Raw genomic sequence first — 18,674 nt, 5'->3', positions numbered from 1 at the left:
CGAACATGTATATCCTTATCAGATTAAACAGATAAACTAAAGTTGTCTCCCTTTACAAGTCATCATTCAGTATTAGGTATGTATTTGGACAATGCAATAAGTTGTGCTACGTTTTTTGTAAGATCTAATGTCGTGCAACAAGGCAGGCCCAAGTCTCCATATCACCTAGCAACCCACGTCATGGTAACAGGGGATTATGGTATATGAATTTTAGACACAATGTCATAAATGAAATTATACTTGCATAAAAAATTATCATTAATACAATTTTTAATAGGGTTGAAATTTTTTATGTAAGTATAAATATTTATATCATTTTAAATTCAGAAAATGTGACCATGACCTTTGTGAATAGTTACTTGGTGAATGAGTATCATACACTAGAAATACCCAGATCCAAAGATTCAGTGAAATTCTACAGTTCTATTCATACATGTACCAGGGCATGAAAATTCATTCCTTTTCATACACAAAAATAGTGTATGCTATCATAAATCTTGAAATTAAATGCTTTCACTGCAATATATGGTAAAAAATAAACTTGATCAATTTTAATCAAGAAAACAAATAAATTATCCAAAAAAATAAACAAACCAAAATAGAGATTCAAATTTCAAAGAGATAATTGAAAAAACATATATATAAGTGTTTCAAATGAATTTTCAAACAAACCCTTGTTACAAGTTGGTGATGGATATGAAAAATACACAAAATAAATGAGTACCCCATGACCTATGACCTATAACCTTACCCTGCCAAAACCTATAAGCTTGAGAGTACACTCAATGGTGAACATTACGGTAAAACCACTATTAAGGTATTTCAAGATCTTCTTGTAGTCTTCTGGCTGGAGATTATACTGGATGGCAAGGAGAGAAGATGTCGTCAAGGTAACAACAAAACAAAACGTTGTCATAGCAACAGAATATAAAACTGTATCCTTTTTAATGGTGCAATACTGAAGGTGGTGAATTTTATCACTGGTGCCAAAATATCTCCTAAAATCTGCTCCTTTAACAACTTTACTAGTAGTGGGAAACGTCTCTCAATTAATATCCTCTAACAATAAACAATTAATATCCTCTAACAATAAATAATTAATATCCTCTAACAATAAACAAACCCTTTTGCAAATTGTATAACTAATATGTTCAAGCATATTCTAAAACAATTGTCAAATCATCATATCAACTGTTATACAAGTACCTTGACTAAAAGGCCCACACTAAACCTGCTGGTTCACAGGAATTCCTTTATTAATCTTTAAAACATTGTACATATGTATGATTATTTTATTCCCAATTTCATGTATTTGTTGTATAATCCTATTAACATTTTCCTTTTCAAAAATAGAGATACATAATTTCCCATTGCAATTTGACAAAGCAAAATCACAAACTTAAACAAAGCAAATATGACATTTTTTTTTACGAAATAAGTCATGATAAAATTAAGACATAAAACTAGAAGTGAGTATTTTGTTTCATTTAAATAAATTCCTAAACTGTACATTTAAAAAAATAATATTGATAATAGAAAATGTGATGAACAAAAGGGAATGGGATATTATAATTTTACCATCCAGCCTTAATTTCTTTACACATTGATTATGAGATTATCAGCCTGTATCAGCCTTTCTATATATATACATAAGTTTAATATAAGATTATCAGTTTACAATCATCAACATTCACATTCGACTTGTAGCTTACCTTCATCATCAGCACTATAGTATTTAGTGTGATTAGTGTCATGACAAAATATTCAAATTTTTGGGAGACGACCAGGCGCCAGACTCTGTATTTGGCCGTCCCCTTCTGTGGCATATAGCGACTGGTTGGGCGCGCATTTATTGCGTAGTCTATGCATTGTTTCTGAAATGAAATGAAAAAAATATTCATCTTCTGACATACATTTATGAAATTTATACAACAATGAAGAATTAGAATCATTATTGCTATATGAAAATCAAACATTTTTAACATTAAAATGGAAAATTCAAATATAGTTGTTCAATAAGTTAGTGAAGTGCAACAATTAAGGTTTAAGGAAAAGTAAAACTCTTTCAGAAGGATTGTTAGCAGATTTTGAACAATTTTGAGGAGAATAACATGAAATCAATCATCTAAGGGAGATAATCACCTGATTTTTGTCCAGGTCCTGGTCACCGAGGTCACTTTCTCCCTGTTCTTGGAATGTTATGATGATTAAGGCCACAAATATATTCACGAAGAAGAATGGAAAGACAACAAAGAAAAACACATAGAAGATGGCCATCTCCATACGGTAGCCAGGTTTTGGTCCCCTATCTTCTACCGTCGAGTCCATGGAGTTCTTGAGCACACTAGATCATAGAAAATGGCAGCTTTAAAAACTTATATTTATCCGGTCCAAATATGGCTTTCTTACATTTTCTAATTGCTTTGTTTGAATCAAATATATAGTGCATATCTAATTATTGATTATGTTGGTGAATATTTAATTACATTAACTTACCTTTCATATATAAACAATACATGATCTATTGATTTGAATTAACTACTCATCGAAAGTATACAAATTTCAATGTTTTGGAGTTTTACTAAAAATCTGAAGCATTTCAGATGAAAAGAACGTATTTTTGCATGAATAAGAAACTGACTATAACATTCTTTATTAACACTATTTTCAATGTATTTATTTTTGTAGATTTATTCTTTCACCGAAAAGAGTGAATAACAAAGTCCCCCAAAAATAGCAACATCTACAGTATGCTGCCCGTACTGGAGCTCACTAAAACTAGTATGTTACCTTTGTAACATTCGACATATTGTGGTACTTACTCGGGCCAGCCTTCCCCTGTGGTGACAGTAAATAACGTCAACATAGCAAACACGATATTATCGTAATGGAAATCCTGTCGTCGCCACTCTCGATCTTTGACTACGGGTGAGTCAGCACCTTCCTCATAGGAGAAGTATTGACCTCTGCAAAGTGAAGATGAAAAAGTTAAAAGTATCGTAAAGTACAAACATGTATTCAGAGCAGAACAAAAGAACACTCTGCCGTTTTAACACCAGAAAATATTTCTTAGGTTATCTAATTGTTGATTGCTGGAACAATTGACCACAGCATAGCATTTTCAACAAGGAATTTGAAATTAAAGATGACTTAGTTTCGTATGTACTTTATGTGGTATACATCTTTTATTTGTGTTAAAGTAGGACTTTGAATATTACTGGGATTTTTTTTGTTTTGCTTTGTTTTTTTGGTACACATACTGGCATTCCTTTTTAGTCTCCTTGGACTCATCAGTACAGAAAAAGAATTTTCCCTTGAACAACTGGACTGCTATGACAGCGAAGATAAATTGGAACAACATATACACAATGAGAATGTTTGAAACGTTCTTCAGGGAATTCACCACACAGTCAAACACCGCCTAAACAAAAATAAAATAGAAAAAATACACTTTAATTTAACTTAGAACACACTTTTTATAGTTTTATCATACGACAATGAATGTGCAGTATGTAAACAAATCAATTTTGTAATAGTATATATTATATTAATAAAAGACAAAAATCAGATTTCCCAAATTTCACTTTATGTTGATTGTCATGTTTAATACGTATTTATAAACATGAGTTACGTCCAAGCTATCAGATACCTGAGACAATAGATATGGTAACAAGAAAGAACAATCACTTAAGATCTGGAATTGGGGGTGGGAGGGAATGTGAATTTTCAATAATCAGTAAGAGACATGTCTTTGGCTCAAACTATTTGCCTAAAACCAAACTGCAATAGCAAGTGAGCAACTATCTTTTGCTAGTATGGACATATCATACCCACCTTTAACTTCGGCACCCTGTTGATGGTTTTGAGAGGACGAAGCACACGGAGTACCCTCAGAGATTTAATGGTATTTAGGTTTTTACTCGCACCATCACTGTGAACAGAAAAAAAAACCTTCTCCAGTGAACTGGCAGGACATTTTTGCAGACAAAACTGCATAGGCAAGGGAGGATTGAAGCATAGAGATAGAAATTAGAAAGTATAGTTTACATCGAGTGCAGGGATGAGGGAAAAGTGGCGAGGGATATAATCAGATTTATCTAAAGGTGTACGCTACCTTACTCTAACATGCAAACAGTTGTTAAAATTGTCTTTATGATGAAGAAATGAATAAGTATCTGGATATAATAAATATTTACTCAAGAATATAATTTAACAGACTGAAAAATCTCATGTAATTCTTTATTGAAAGATTAGTTTAATTATTTTAGAAATTAAGGGAGATAACTCCCACAAATCACAGGTATAATGTGTAAGGTAGCATATAAACCGAGAGAAATTAAGGTAGCAAAAGAAATATCATAATTATGAAGAGATAGATGGGTATTGAAATACAATGCATTGTGAAGGGACTGGCCAAAGTGATGGGAAGAAAAGGTCAAAAAGGAATTCAATCTGCAAGGACAAAATCTGTAAACTTGATGCATGACTAGCGTGACATAACTTAGAAGGAAAAAAAAAAAATGATTTCAAATGTGAATTAACAACATGTGCACAGGAGGGAAAGATAAGTAAATTATGTAACCAGTCATATTTTCAAATAATTCACTACATATAGAAGGAATGGCCATTAAACATTCAATGGTGAGGATCACTGCCAGTTTACAAAACCGTAATGAACAGCACTATTCTTTGTGTTCAAGGTGTCAATTTATGCAGATATATATTGTGAGTAAAAATATCATTGCTAAAGATAAAAATCCACCTGCTTCCACATCCAATTAACTTACAATAAAAGATATAGATTTCTATAAAAAGAACCAGTGGCCTTCATGCCAAGACTCAACAAACCTAAATATGGAACTTGCAGCTATTTGAAGATATTTCCTTAACTGTACTGAGCCATATGTTTGATATACATTGAAACTTTAAGCTACCTGAGTGATGACAAACATAACATTATTATAGCAACAGAAAAATAAAGGTATTTTCAAACCATCTTCGTAGGTTACTACTCTGATCGAAATCCAAAAATGCGGTTTATTGAATCACTGACAGATATATGGAATATCATCTCAAAGACAGAGTAATATTTGTTTAATAGTGCAATTAATTAATGTAAAAATTGGAAGCTACACCCAGGTGGACAAGACCATAAGTCTTAATTTTGTATGGTAAAGCAATTAATATTCATGTCAACAAGCTGGATATTTCGACAGTGGTAGCTTGACTGATACCCTACTACAGTATACCAGTACAACACAACTAATTAGTATGCAACCTTTAGGAGACATTATTCACTCCTATAGAAAAGAGCTCACCACAAAGAAACTCGCACAAAAAAATATCTGAAATCTAATTAAATATCACTGATCCACCAGAAAATACTGAATATGTTTAAGGGGAGACTTCCCAATAATAAATCTTGATCATACTGTGCAAAAAGTAGGATGTTGATGACAGATACGTTTGACAAGAAACTTACATTTTTGATAATGAAAATAAATAAGGTAAAAGCTTCTAATCTTTTTACTTTGTAACTTGTGGATTCTACATGAGGACAAGTTGAACAAGCATGTGCAATCGAAAGACAAATCAGTGAGGATCAATATATATGCAATTAAATAAGATTTTTATCATGTAGAGCTATGAAGATTATGTTAGAAATACATAAGAACGCAAATATTTCAGATTATTGATATATCTTGATGTTCATTGTATCACATGAATAAGTGTATTTTGCAAATCTTATTTGGCAGCTAAGAAATCAAGACCATATATATAGAACACTTCATATAAATATGGGAAGATGTCAAGAATCATCGCGATTTGGGGAGAATGGTTGTCACTATGACCAGTCACCATGGTTTGCAATGATAGAGCAATCGATCGGTCATCATGACTCCCAAATTGGCAGTAAATGAAGGACATCACAACATCTCAATTATATTCCAGTTAAAAAAGCAAACACACATCAAATCTGTAGCATTAGACAGCCCTCATTCTTTGAAGGGAATGATTGTATCTTCACCTGACCATCCCTACATCTACAATAACAAATTAACACACCTTCACACTTAAATGTTGGTTTGTTTTTGTTTAACGTCCTATTAACAGCCAGTGGGCCTGTACCATGGAAATGGATATCTCAAGCCTGGTGTAAGAGTTTGGCTGACCAGCACACAGGTCAATGATATATCCCTGTCCACAGAACAAACCCAACTAAGTCCATTCAGAGAAGAGGAATATTTCATTATTAAGTGACCAGTTCACCGTGAGGACTATCACCACTCTCACTCGATCAACGTGACGAATTATTCTGTATTTTCCAGAGCAACACTTTCTTACATGTACATTGTAAATCCTGAATTTCCACTGAAAGACTTTACTAGAAATTAAACACTTGTATAACAAGTCTCATATGTGTGTTTCTCCAAAATGCTCATATGCTGAAATGTTCAATCTACTGCACAAATTATTGAAGTTCAGTCAATACACTAGTGCCTGTTTAACACAGGTCATATCATGTTATGTAAAAATGAGTCAAATTCTCACGTGTCCAAAATTTACCATTACCCAGTATGTTCTATGTAACAGGTAAAAAGTTAATTTCAAATTTTTTTACAGTTCATTTTTTTACCAAATATATTCTATTACACCTTAAATCAGATTCACATCCACGTATAAATGTTACGGTCACTTTCTTACTTATTAATTTTCAGTGGATGTAATTTATTTTATAAAATGTAGATTTGATAATTCAAAATTACCATTATTATCAAGTGTATAATTGAATCATACTCAATAATCTAAAAACACCTGAGCAAGTAAATCATGCACAGACAATATTACTGTGTAAAATGTTGTATATAAATGTATGTGTACATAACAGATCGCGACGTGACTGTGTGTGTTAAATAGTTACAATGAAACGTAATATCTGATTAATGGTAAAAGTATACAAAACTAATGTGACTACAAATGCAGACAATTTATGTTCAATAATTATAACATCACATCTAAAATGATGATGTCATAATAACTAGTGATGTCATAGGAAAAGTGCATAATTGTTAGGTCATAGAGACGGTGATGACATCACACTTAGTAATGTCATAATAAAAGTGATGATGTCACAGCAGCTAATGAACGGCCCTCCCATCCTTGACAACACAGAAAGAAAAAGGGAGTTTTTTACTGATGATATTAGACGGAGATGCTAAAATAAATGTATTGATAAAAAAAAAAAATTTGGCTTAATATTTTCCCAGAACTATTAAGAATCTGTTAAAGCACAGACATAGTATTATTAATATGTAACCAGTACATGTGGTAGATGTCAAATTGTTGCACAGATGACAATTAAGTTATGAATTCCAGTCAAATTGTTTTCACCTTCTGCACAAAATGCACTGGAAAATCAAACAACTTGAGCATAAATTGACAGCATATCTAACCGGAGTTATTGCCCAGTTCAGACATACAAAATACCTGGTCAAATCCTTGGATTACACAGACTCCAAACCCAAATGCGTAACTAAAACCTTTGGTGATCCCATACAGTAAGTCAGGAATCACAGTGGACAAAGGGAAACATTCATGACAATCCATTCCATAATAATGTAAAGTTCTTAATGATGCAAGATCTTAACAACTTTGTCTACTGTCGATAGTTACACATGGTATTTCATTTACATCAAAGGACAACATATTTTGTCTAAAGCAACTTCAATATTTCCTTGAAAAATGTAATTAAAAAATAACATACAATAATCAATACTCTGAACCAGTAAATTTCAAGATGATTTCAAGAAAATGAAGTAGATCTACAACTATTTGGGTGTCAGATTTGTAAATAATCTGATTTTTCTTATGATAAAACTACGGTGCATGTGCTTTGTTCGGCATCATGCTTTTTTTCTATATGAAATATTTTACAAAATATTCTAATGAATGTGGTGAGGAAGTGTAAAAAAATCTATCATTTATAGAGAAAAAGTTTTTCATGCAGAGAAAGTATATAATCAGTTACCCATGGCTTATTAACAAAAGAAAAAATTGTACAATGATTACAAAGAGAAACTGTATCGGAATGCTTGATCTGTGAAACAGAAATCATTAAAATGTCAAATGGAAATATTGATTTTTTTTTTTTACAATAATCTATATATGACTATTTCATATACAAGGATGTTTTTGAGACTAATATGGAAATAACAGTTGATATGTGTAATGCTTGGAGCATATTGAATTATCATTTCACTTAATTAAATTATTGCAAAAATTATGGCTAGCATTTGAAATTAGTCAAAATGGAAAATGGTTGCAATCTGAAAATTGTGTCTAAAAGTAACATGCTTTATTCTCAAATGTAAAACGAAAACATATGACAAACTTTTCCTGGGGTTAAAGTGTTAGTAAAATCTAGTAAAAGTATCATGTGAACTAGTTTATATAAGTATTTAAGACTGAGTTTAATTTTATCTAGAAAGTTTGTAGGTTTCATCATCTTTAGTGTTAAGTGATTCTTTTGTTGAAGAAAATGCCAATCTAAAATAAAAAAAAACAAAAAAAACAGTACTGGTTTTCCTAAAAGCAATTTTCATTTTGTTTTTGAGATTATATTTTATTTTGTCAATTACGTCTTATAACATAAGCTAAAAGTATTAGACAAAGTAAGTTTAAGCTTTCCTAAATTGCAACAAAACTTTCTAAAAAAATTTGCAGATAATATAATATATGTCCGACATTGACCTTAAGGTGAAGGTCACCCAAATTTGTCTGTTACACATTGTCTGCTACACACATACATACCAGTCCCTGGAAACGTACATGGGGTTGTGTGCATTAAGCCTAAGACAAGCTAAATTTAGAGACCTCCTTTTGACAAATTTGTACCTTACATCAAAATATATCTAGGCCAATATTTCTATTGTTCTAATATTTGGATCTTTAAAATTATCAATAATGAAAATGTTCTACTGATGATCGATGTCGATATTTTGTCAATATTTACGGTACTGAATAAGGAGGTTTGGCAAATATGCTTAAAAGTCAGTAAAATTATTTTGACATTCAAATGCTGTCATCCTGAACAACTTTGGAGGTGTATATATACTTGAAGCATATTTGAAAAAGACTATTTTACATACCACAATTAAGAAATGTTACAAAAATGTATGTGCAAAGTTTGAATAGGTGGTCATTCTAACAAATGAGTGAAAATTGAAACTTCATGCAGAACATTAAAATTTACAATTGTGTATCTGTGTGGATATATTTGGTAAACACAAAGTAAGTCATATCAACTTCATGAAGTAACAATTAATAATCTTGTTTATTTAGTCTATTTGAGATTTTTTATTTGAGATTTTTTTCAATTCTATATCTACAATATATTTTTCTTATTTACATTTTCAATATTTTACTTCAAACTTATGAACATTATTTGTTAAAAAATATTTCTAGAAAATTCCATATTGTGATTTTTTTTATTTCTGTACGTCTATCTAAATACATGTACATCAAAGTCTACAGGATCATTATAATATGAATAAAAATCCTACTGATATGTACAATTACTAGATCATATATAACCAATATAATTTTTCAATGATACAAAAATTTAACCAGATTTTATGTCCTTTCCAAAGTTTAAACAAACATGTGAAATCTTTCACAATTAGGTTACAGTTGAGGAAAATTACAAGCATATGACCTTTGAACCCATCAACCTTAACCTAAATCTGAGAGTCCCCTCATTGACAACTTTTTAGGTATCTAAAAAAAATTTGGTCTAGATCAAATGGTGTGAGAGTTGATAGAAGAAAGTCATGGATGTCACTTCCTTTAAAAACAAAGCCACGTATCCAAAAATATCATATACAACAACTACAGGGACTGTAATTGTGACCTTGAACTTGATCTATATTCAAATATTTTAATTGATATGAACATTGGCCTCTTTTCCAAACATTTCATCTTTGATATTTGTCATATCAGATATTTACTAAAATTTGCATAAAATATCTGAAATGTTGCAAGAGTTCATATTAAAAACTAGCTGAAAAAGCATTTGCAAAAATATAATCAAACTTCAATTATATTATAACTTCATGTTAATCGTTGCATATACGAAGTGTATGTTAATTCATATACAAAACCAATCTGCATTTTTTTTTTTTTTTATATATATTTCTTATTTTATTTCCTATTTAAATATTTTATGAAAAAAGTTTTTGTTTTCTTGTGTGAACATTTTTTAAGAAATATATCCACAATACATACATATATATATGAAAAATCAAAATATCCTTTTCAGTATACTTTTGAATATCATTTTGTTTATATTTAAATAATTTTATCCCTAGCGCATTGTTGGTGCCCAGAAAGTGAGTTTAAACTTTAAAGACCGTGAGGAAGGACCATGGTCTTGTTGTACTAGGATACAGAGGGAGTGAGGCGTGGTGGCAATAAAGCAAAAGTTGTGTGGCTCAGAGGACATACACCAGATATAAAGTGGGTCAAGGCATCAATTATAACATCAAATCATGGTAAAATCTCAAATTCCAACATCTACTATCATTCAAATTTCTTTGAATTTAATTTCTTGATAATATGTAATGATGAAAACTTCTAATAAAGAAATTTTACTGAATTGGAAATAACAGATAAAGTCGGCATTTCCAAAATTGTGATAAGCTGAGATGTGGCCATAAATATTAGTCAATACAGTACATTTGTACTTACAATAGTAGTCTTGTCAGAAAAACCAGGTCAATAACTCTTGATTTAAATTGTGATGTCACAAATGTTCTCTTTCAATGAAGTGATGTCACAATACTTTGTCAAATACTGTTCTTTCACTCTTGATGAATTACTTACGTTTCATTTTGGTATGTAACCCGTAATATGACAGTGAGAGAATTTTTATTTCAAAGAAATATTGCCTAAAAGTGATACTGATTATGACTCCCTTTCAGCTACATATGACATAATGCAGGTCAATAATTGATAAATACATGCATTAAATATGTTTTCTTCAATCAATTTTGAACCATATTTCCAATGATTTACTTTTGGCCATATCTGCAGCAATATATTTTTTTCATAAAAAATGTACATTTCCAACTCTGTACATCAAAACACAAAACTCCATTATTAAATGCGAGACAAATTACTTGATCACTTATAAATTATGGAATGATATCTAATTTTCGCAGAAATTATCATCACCATACAAAATGTGATAATGAATCATCGGATTGTTTTAAAGGCGCACTTGACCCATAATATACTGATCGTTTCTGAGGATATAATATACATGTATAATGTTAAAAATTGAAACAAATAAAAATATACTACCATTTTGCTACTATAAATGCATTAGAAGTGCTTGGCATTACTTATGAAAAAAAATTGAGAAAGAGAACGACAGAGAATGGGTGTTGACAAGGTCACCATTGATAAGAATGTCTGTGAACACCTTATGACAAGGTCATTGTGACAAGGTCACCACTGGCAAAAATGTCTGTGAATACCTTATGACAAGGTCACCACTGGTAAAAATGTCTGTGAACACCTTATGACAAGGTCACCACTGGTAAAAATGTCTGTGAACAACTTGTGACAAGGTCATCACTGGTAAAAATGTCTGAACACCTTGCGACAAGGTCACCACTTGTAAAAACATCTGTGAACATTTTTGACAAGGTCACCACTAGTAAAAATGTCTGAACACCTTGTGACAAGGTCACCACTAGTAAAAGTAAAATGTCTGAACACCTTATGACAAAGTCACCACTGGTAAAAATGTCTGTGAACACCTTGTGACAAGGTCACCACTGGTAAAAATGTATGTGAACACCTTGTGACAAGGTATCACTGGTAAAAATGTCTGTGAACACCTTGTGACAAGGTCACCACTGGTAAAAATGTCTGTGAACACCTTATGACAAGGTCACCACTGGTAAAAATGTCTGTGAACACCTTGTGACAAGGTATCACTGGTAAAAATGTCTGAACACCTTAAACAAGACTTACATGAGAATGTTATAAAGCATAAAATCAGGAAGGAAATAGAGGAAATAAAACATAGAAAAACTAGACTTAGTAAAAATGGATTTACATCATGCTGACAAGTTTGGAATCAAATATAAAAGAAAAACACAAAAAAAAATTGTTTATCACTTAGATTTTATTTTTATTTATCTGCATATTGACTAAAAGTTTAATGAAAAAGTACCAATTTTATCTTTTTGGTATAACATATTTCAGTCTGCAAACTTTTATTGAACTTTTTATCAATCTTTTTTTAATTCAGTTTAAATTTAAATACTGTAACCATAATTAAATACATTTTAATTCTGAGAAACAAAATGTTTAATTTTTACAGACCACTAATCTTATGATCTTGCTTGTAGAAAGTTTTGACCTAAAATTTCATCTTTTTTTTAAATGATTTTTTCCAATTCTATGATTTATTCAATAAGAATCCTGTCCTACAAACTATTATACAAAACAATGTGGATATTTAAAGAAATTTTAAGCATTCAAGTGCATAACATTGACAAGATACATGCAAATGTAATTTGTTTTAGAGGATTTACTTCTAAAATAGTGGTTAAATTGATATTTTAGTTAAAGTGATTTCAATTCAAAATTTCTGACATTAAAAAAATAATATCAAAGAGAAGAAAAAAAGAAGTGAGATACAAAAGTTGACTTGATATGTTTTTTCTCCTGAACAAAATTTTACCAGAAATTCATTTGTTTCAAAACTCTGATACATGTTAATTTAAGATTTTTTTTCAATAAATTATGCATCAATGAAAGATTTATCCATTAAAAACGCAATAAACAACACAAAAAGAAGTGCTGAACAGGCCAATGTGAGCCAGTCAGATGATCTTGTGTCAAAAATTAAGGAAAGGTTGGTGGCCATATTGACATTGAACTTGGGGAGCTGGCAGCTTCTCTACAGACTTACCTACTGGCGTTACTATGGAGACGAGATGTAAACACAATATGTTAATATAAGTTGTTGTTACCATGGATACGAGGAGATAAACACAATATGTTAATAAAAGTCTCGTTACTATGGAGATAAGATTTAAACACAATATGATAATAAAGGTTGCCGTTATCATCGAGACAAGGCATTCACAATAAGTTAACAAAGGTTGTGGTTGCTACAGAGACCAGATGTAAACACATTAGGTTAATAAAAAATTGTTTTTACAGTGAATTTAATACACGCTGCCGTTACTATGGTGACAGATTTGTAAACATAATATATCTATAAGGTTCTCATTGTTAGTTTCTATGGAGACGAGTTTTTGAACAAAATTTGATGCTATGATATAGTTGTATAGGCAAACACAACAAGTAAACAAAAGCTATTATTTCTATATTGGCGACAAAAGTCCAGAAAATAATAGGCGCACATATTCTGGTATGTCACATTGTTAATTAATAAATAATATAGGGAATCAATGGAACGTAAAACACTTAACAGACCAGAAATATTCACGACGGAGAGAGGTTAGATACAAAAAAAATAATGAAAAAAATGGACGGTTTCGTCAGGATAAGAGAGGAAAGCCAAGTAAAGCGCAAGCTGAGTTATAAAAATATTTTGAACTCTTAATGGGCACATTATCAAATTTAATTAAATAAAAAGGTAAATTATTTAATTTCCCTATATCCTAAACATGTTTGCTAAATATTAACAATAATTTATTAGGTAGAAATGTTCAATTCTAACTAGTACCAACTATACATGATAAAAATAAACTGAACTTCATCACGATATCAAGTTCTTGTGCTTTTTGATATGTATTAAAAAATAATCATGATTTATTTACAAAAAATATATGTAGAGACTAATTTTTTATAACTGGTAAGTCAATTAAGTTGTCCGATTTACTAAATTAAAATTTATAATTAATAGAATGTTGTCATATATAAATATTTATATTTTATACACATAAAGCTAAATTGAAAATATCCTTCTTCACAAATGATTACCAATAGTTTTGCTTTAGTTTTGCTAAACAACCTATCACCAGCTAAGGTCACTACCGAAAGACCACCAAAACGAATATGCATGAAATATAAAGAATCTGCAGAACAATGAAAAAATACTGATTTTAAAGTACATCATGTGCATGTATGTAATGCCACATTCAGATAAAAAGATTGACATACAATACCTCCACCATGAAACAGCAAACATGTATCATATTAATAAAAAAAAGTCCAGGACAGGAAAAACAATGGCAGTGTTGATCAAATTACCACATCGAAAATAGCCTCCCGAAAAAATTCTGATATTTCTTGTTAACTAGGAAAAATGTGTGAATGTTATTTTGAAATTATTCATTTGTTAGTAAGAACAAAACTCCTACAAACTAAGCAATTACTCATCCACGGTGATTTTGACAAGCCAAAAATACACTTGGGATGGAAAGTGCAATGATTCCCCACAAAAATACTCAATTAGCATACTGAATGTCCACTTCGTACATAGTAACTGATGCATCCAGTATCGCCTTAAATTATTACATCAGATTTCAGTTTTAAGGTGTGAAAGTATTACGGAACTGACCAGGTGCAATCCACTGGCTATTTTGGAGTGCAATCACACACTTTCAAGTTGTTCAGAATTCACTTTTAAGACTTACACACTTCAAACGTATCCACTTTTGACAGGTTCAAGGGAAAATCTGTTTTTATGTCAGTCTACCAGTGCCTAACTGTTCAAAATAAACGTTGATCAACCAAAGCACAAAATGTATTTTAAGTGTCATCCATCATATAGCTACCACTTTAAAACTTATCTATTGAACTTTGACTTATTTGATTGACCTCTTTTAACAGCCATACTGATCTACTACTACAGAGGCACACAGTGATCATGTCAGATAAATACGTACGAGAATTTGAAGGCAACGAGGGCGCATATCACCACAGCGGCGTCGAGAATGTTCCATAAATCTCTGCAGTAGGACCCCGGATGTAGAATAACTCCCAGATCTATCACCTAGGTAATTAAAAATTCCAGCGTAATTTATTAGTCAGTTGACAAATTATATCTGATTAAGAAGCTTTAACCAACAATACGAACATTTATGTCTAACAGCAAATTACATATCAATATAAATAGTTTCACTCATTATATAGTAAAACCCGTTGAAATCCAACAAAAACAACAGTACTGCCATTCAAATTATCATACGGTCACTCACAAATAAAATTTTTGGACAAAAAATGTGTTCAAATTCCTATCACTTTAGACAGTTTCCAATGAAACAAGACCATTGACAGTGTTAATGATATTTATATGTGTTTGAATCTTTACAGGAATGTTAGCATAGCGTATGTATAACCCTGGTAAATACTAGCAAAATTATGGCAATACTTTTGATTACACTTTTACCAGTGAAATATTGAAAAATATTCATTCTATAAAAGTGATATATTTCACTAGTGAAAAATATCACTTTTCTTGATTTGACCAATCAAAACACTGCTTACAAATGACAATGGTGAAAATTCAAAGCTTATCCAGTATATTTTGCTATAGAAATGTAATAGACAGAATATCAAACATTACCTTCAGTAATACCAAATATGTTTCACTAGTGTGGCTAATATTTTGATATTTTTCACTTGTAAGCGCACTCTTGAAAAATATAAAAATATTAGCCCCACTCGTGAAATATATTTGGTTATACTGAAGACTGTTAGATATCCTCTATGTATATATAACTGTATATAAATGTATACCTTCAATATCATCTCGATAGTGAATACGGCAGTAAACACATAATCAAAGTATTCGAGGATGCTGTTATGTGTTGACTTTTCTCTCACAGGATCCTCTGTCGCCAAGGCGATGCTACTGGCACTTATAACAATCATGATGAACAGATCAAAGTAACGGAGGTTCACAACAAAATGACAGAATCGACGAATTCTGGAAAAACAAATTTGTAAACAATGATATTATCAATCTGCAACAAATATGAACCCACACAACTATTTACATCATAAAAATCTACATTGTGTCAAAACCCTGGCCTCTTTTTTCCCTGGTGACCTTCAAATATAAACGTTTTTGACAATCTCCCACAACATGTCTCATAACCTTCACCCACAAGTTGCTTGACCTTTGCTTGACCTTCACATACAATATGTCTAGTTTTCAATCACAGCTTGTCTGACCTTCACCATTCAATGTCTGACTTTCATCTGACCTTCACTATTCAATGTCTGACCTTCATTTAAAATACATTTGACCTTCAATGTAAAAGTTGTCATGACCTTCACATTTGACTAATTTTCACCATAATATACCCTGTGTTTAGTAGCCATCTCTGACTCTATGTAAACAATACTCACGGGTTTGTAGGACCAAAGATGAACATAGAACTGTAAGGTAACATTGGTTTGGGTCCGCTGAATGAATTCTCTTCCTGCTTGTCCCCGTGGCAGGCTCCGGAACATCCACACTACTGTCATTACTCCCTACAATATACATCCAAAAACCATCATTTCACCCGTCGGAAACACAATGGACTGCTTCATTGAGGAAAATCTGCCATAAACAGTTATCAAACAGGAACACATGGGCTGGTTTTACTCTTATATCGATTATAATAATGATATTTTTTAAAATAATGATTGGGAAATTTCTTTAAACATCTCAGAGAAATATATGAAAGAACCATTTAATATGGTATAAATTGTTCTGAAAAAGATTTAAAAAAAAGAAAGTTGATGAAAAAGGTGGATTTGTATTTTGAAAATTTACACCTATTTAAAGATTCTTTTAAATAATACTGCAGATATTCTGATAATTTTAATTTCACTTATAAAAAAAAAAGGTTAGGAACATTTGAAATGTGAACACGAAATTATGAAAATGCTCTTGTTTCACTTTCCAGAAATAATTTTTTTGTCAAAACAAGATAATTAACTTGTAAGTTTATACAAGAAACTTAAATATCAAGTCACAAATATGACGAAATGAAATATTTTTTAACAAAAGGAACTTTAAGTGCACTATAATAGTATATAAAACTTCTAATCTAGCTTCAATAAGATTTCACGATCATAATTAAAGAAAAATGTTATAAACAGAAAAATCATTATCACTTAATCTATCAACTAATCATAATAAATGAAATTTAACAAAAAGTAGTACCAACAGTGTTTTATCAAAAATTTGTGCATAAAAAGGAACTTGAGCATCATACAAGATATTTGCACAGCAAATTTATGAAACATACAGAAGAAGAATGAAGTTTCAATATTAGTGATTTGAAGTAAAAAAAAAAAAAAATATACAGTCAGTTTTAATTCACAGGATGACTTGGTCCCCGCGAATAATCATCTGCATTCAAATATAAATCAATCACATTCATGCACCAAAATATAATCTAAAATCATTAAAAAATATATGAAAATAGAAATATATTTCATTATTTTCCTGTATTGAATACTATTTGTCTAGTAGACATTCTCTATTGACCTTTGTTTACATGTGAGTTATCTCCCTGTATATATGTCTACGTTACATCAATATTAACCCTGAAATAAAGAACGTTAGTACATACACATTTACATTTACATGTATCTACATTGTGCTGTTACAAATTAATTTCCAGTTGGAGCTTAGCCATCCGAGACACAAGAACATAAGCCTTAAAGAATATTGTTTTTATGTATAAATCTATAGCACGTTTTTATGCTTGATATTTTTTCTGGACTTACACGTTGCCAAAAAAATGATATGTTTTATATGTTACATACATTATTTTGGCTCTATATCCACCCCCCCCCCCCCCCCCCCCCCCCCCTTTATATTTCATCTATTTTTTCTACCAAAATTAATATGAAGCCAAAAATATATATGGATAATTTGGAATCCTCTAATTTTCCTCATATTTTATTTTGAATTCATACTAAGCTGAAAATACACATATGAAATTGTGCCTAAAGTCAAGATCATCCCATCAGCACTTTTTAATATTTTTTTAGCATATGTCTTATCTCCATAATAGGTTAACATATTGTAATACCACGACTGAATCAAAGGTAAACACAGTGTATAAAATATATATAATATATATGAAACGCTATAATTCTTAACTTTCTTGAAACAGTGTTAATAGTTTTATACCATAAATTTTCCTTCTTACTGATGTAAAAGATATACTTTTTGTTAAATTTATAAATATAACATGTTTGTTTATGTTGATATTTTTTAAATTTCCATTAAACTGGGAATTCAATTAAAATTCTTCTGAAATAAATATGGAAGAGATTTAGCAATTCAGTGAATGTAGATTTAAAAGTGAGCTAAATAAATCATTAAAGAAAAATAGTTATAATCATAGTGCATACATAAGAATGAAGTGAACAGAACAGTTTCCATACTACAGTATCACAGAGCAGTGAATTTAAGTCAAAATAATATAGAAAAGCACAGCTACTTCAAATGTGTCTCCCAATCCAATAGCATAGAATATAGAAAAGAAAAAAATCCCCCGATCATTCTCAAAGGGAGACAACTATGTACCTCCTTTTTTCATGTCCATTTCTTTCTTTTTCCGAGCTAGAAAATGTTTTTAGAAAAAAAAAATCATTGTCATAATTTGTCTAAGTATATA

The 18,674-nt window shown here is 30.8% G+C and overlaps 1 protein-coding gene across 1 annotated transcript in view; it reads right to left on the bottom strand.

Moving 5' to 3' along the window:
* Positions 1-18,674, bottom strand: part of LOC117321880 (voltage-dependent calcium channel type A subunit alpha-1-like) — a 173,939-nt gene that overhangs the window by 37,261 nt on the left and 118,004 nt on the right. Inside the window, 11 exon segments of the mRNA XM_033876492.1 lie at positions 1,713-1,874; positions 2,143-2,344; positions 2,823-2,966; positions 3,261-3,421; positions 3,835-3,931; positions 12,986-12,997; positions 14,934-15,040; positions 15,787-15,976; positions 16,402-16,451; positions 16,454-16,527; positions 18,584-18,619. Of these exon segments, the coding sequence (XP_033732383.1) occupies positions 1,713-1,874; positions 2,143-2,344; positions 2,823-2,966; positions 3,261-3,421; positions 3,835-3,931; positions 12,986-12,997; positions 14,934-15,040; positions 15,787-15,976; positions 16,402-16,451; positions 16,454-16,527; positions 18,584-18,619 (1,235 nt within the window).

Source organism: Pecten maximus, chromosome 2 (genome assembly GCF_902652985.1).
Source record: "Pecten maximus chromosome 2, xPecMax1.1, whole genome shotgun sequence".
Taxonomy (NCBI): Eukaryota; Metazoa; Mollusca; class Bivalvia; order Pectinida; family Pectinidae; genus Pecten; species Pecten maximus.
The sequence above is the reverse complement of the archived record's forward strand: the minus strand, read 5'-3'. Positions and strand labels throughout refer to the sequence as shown.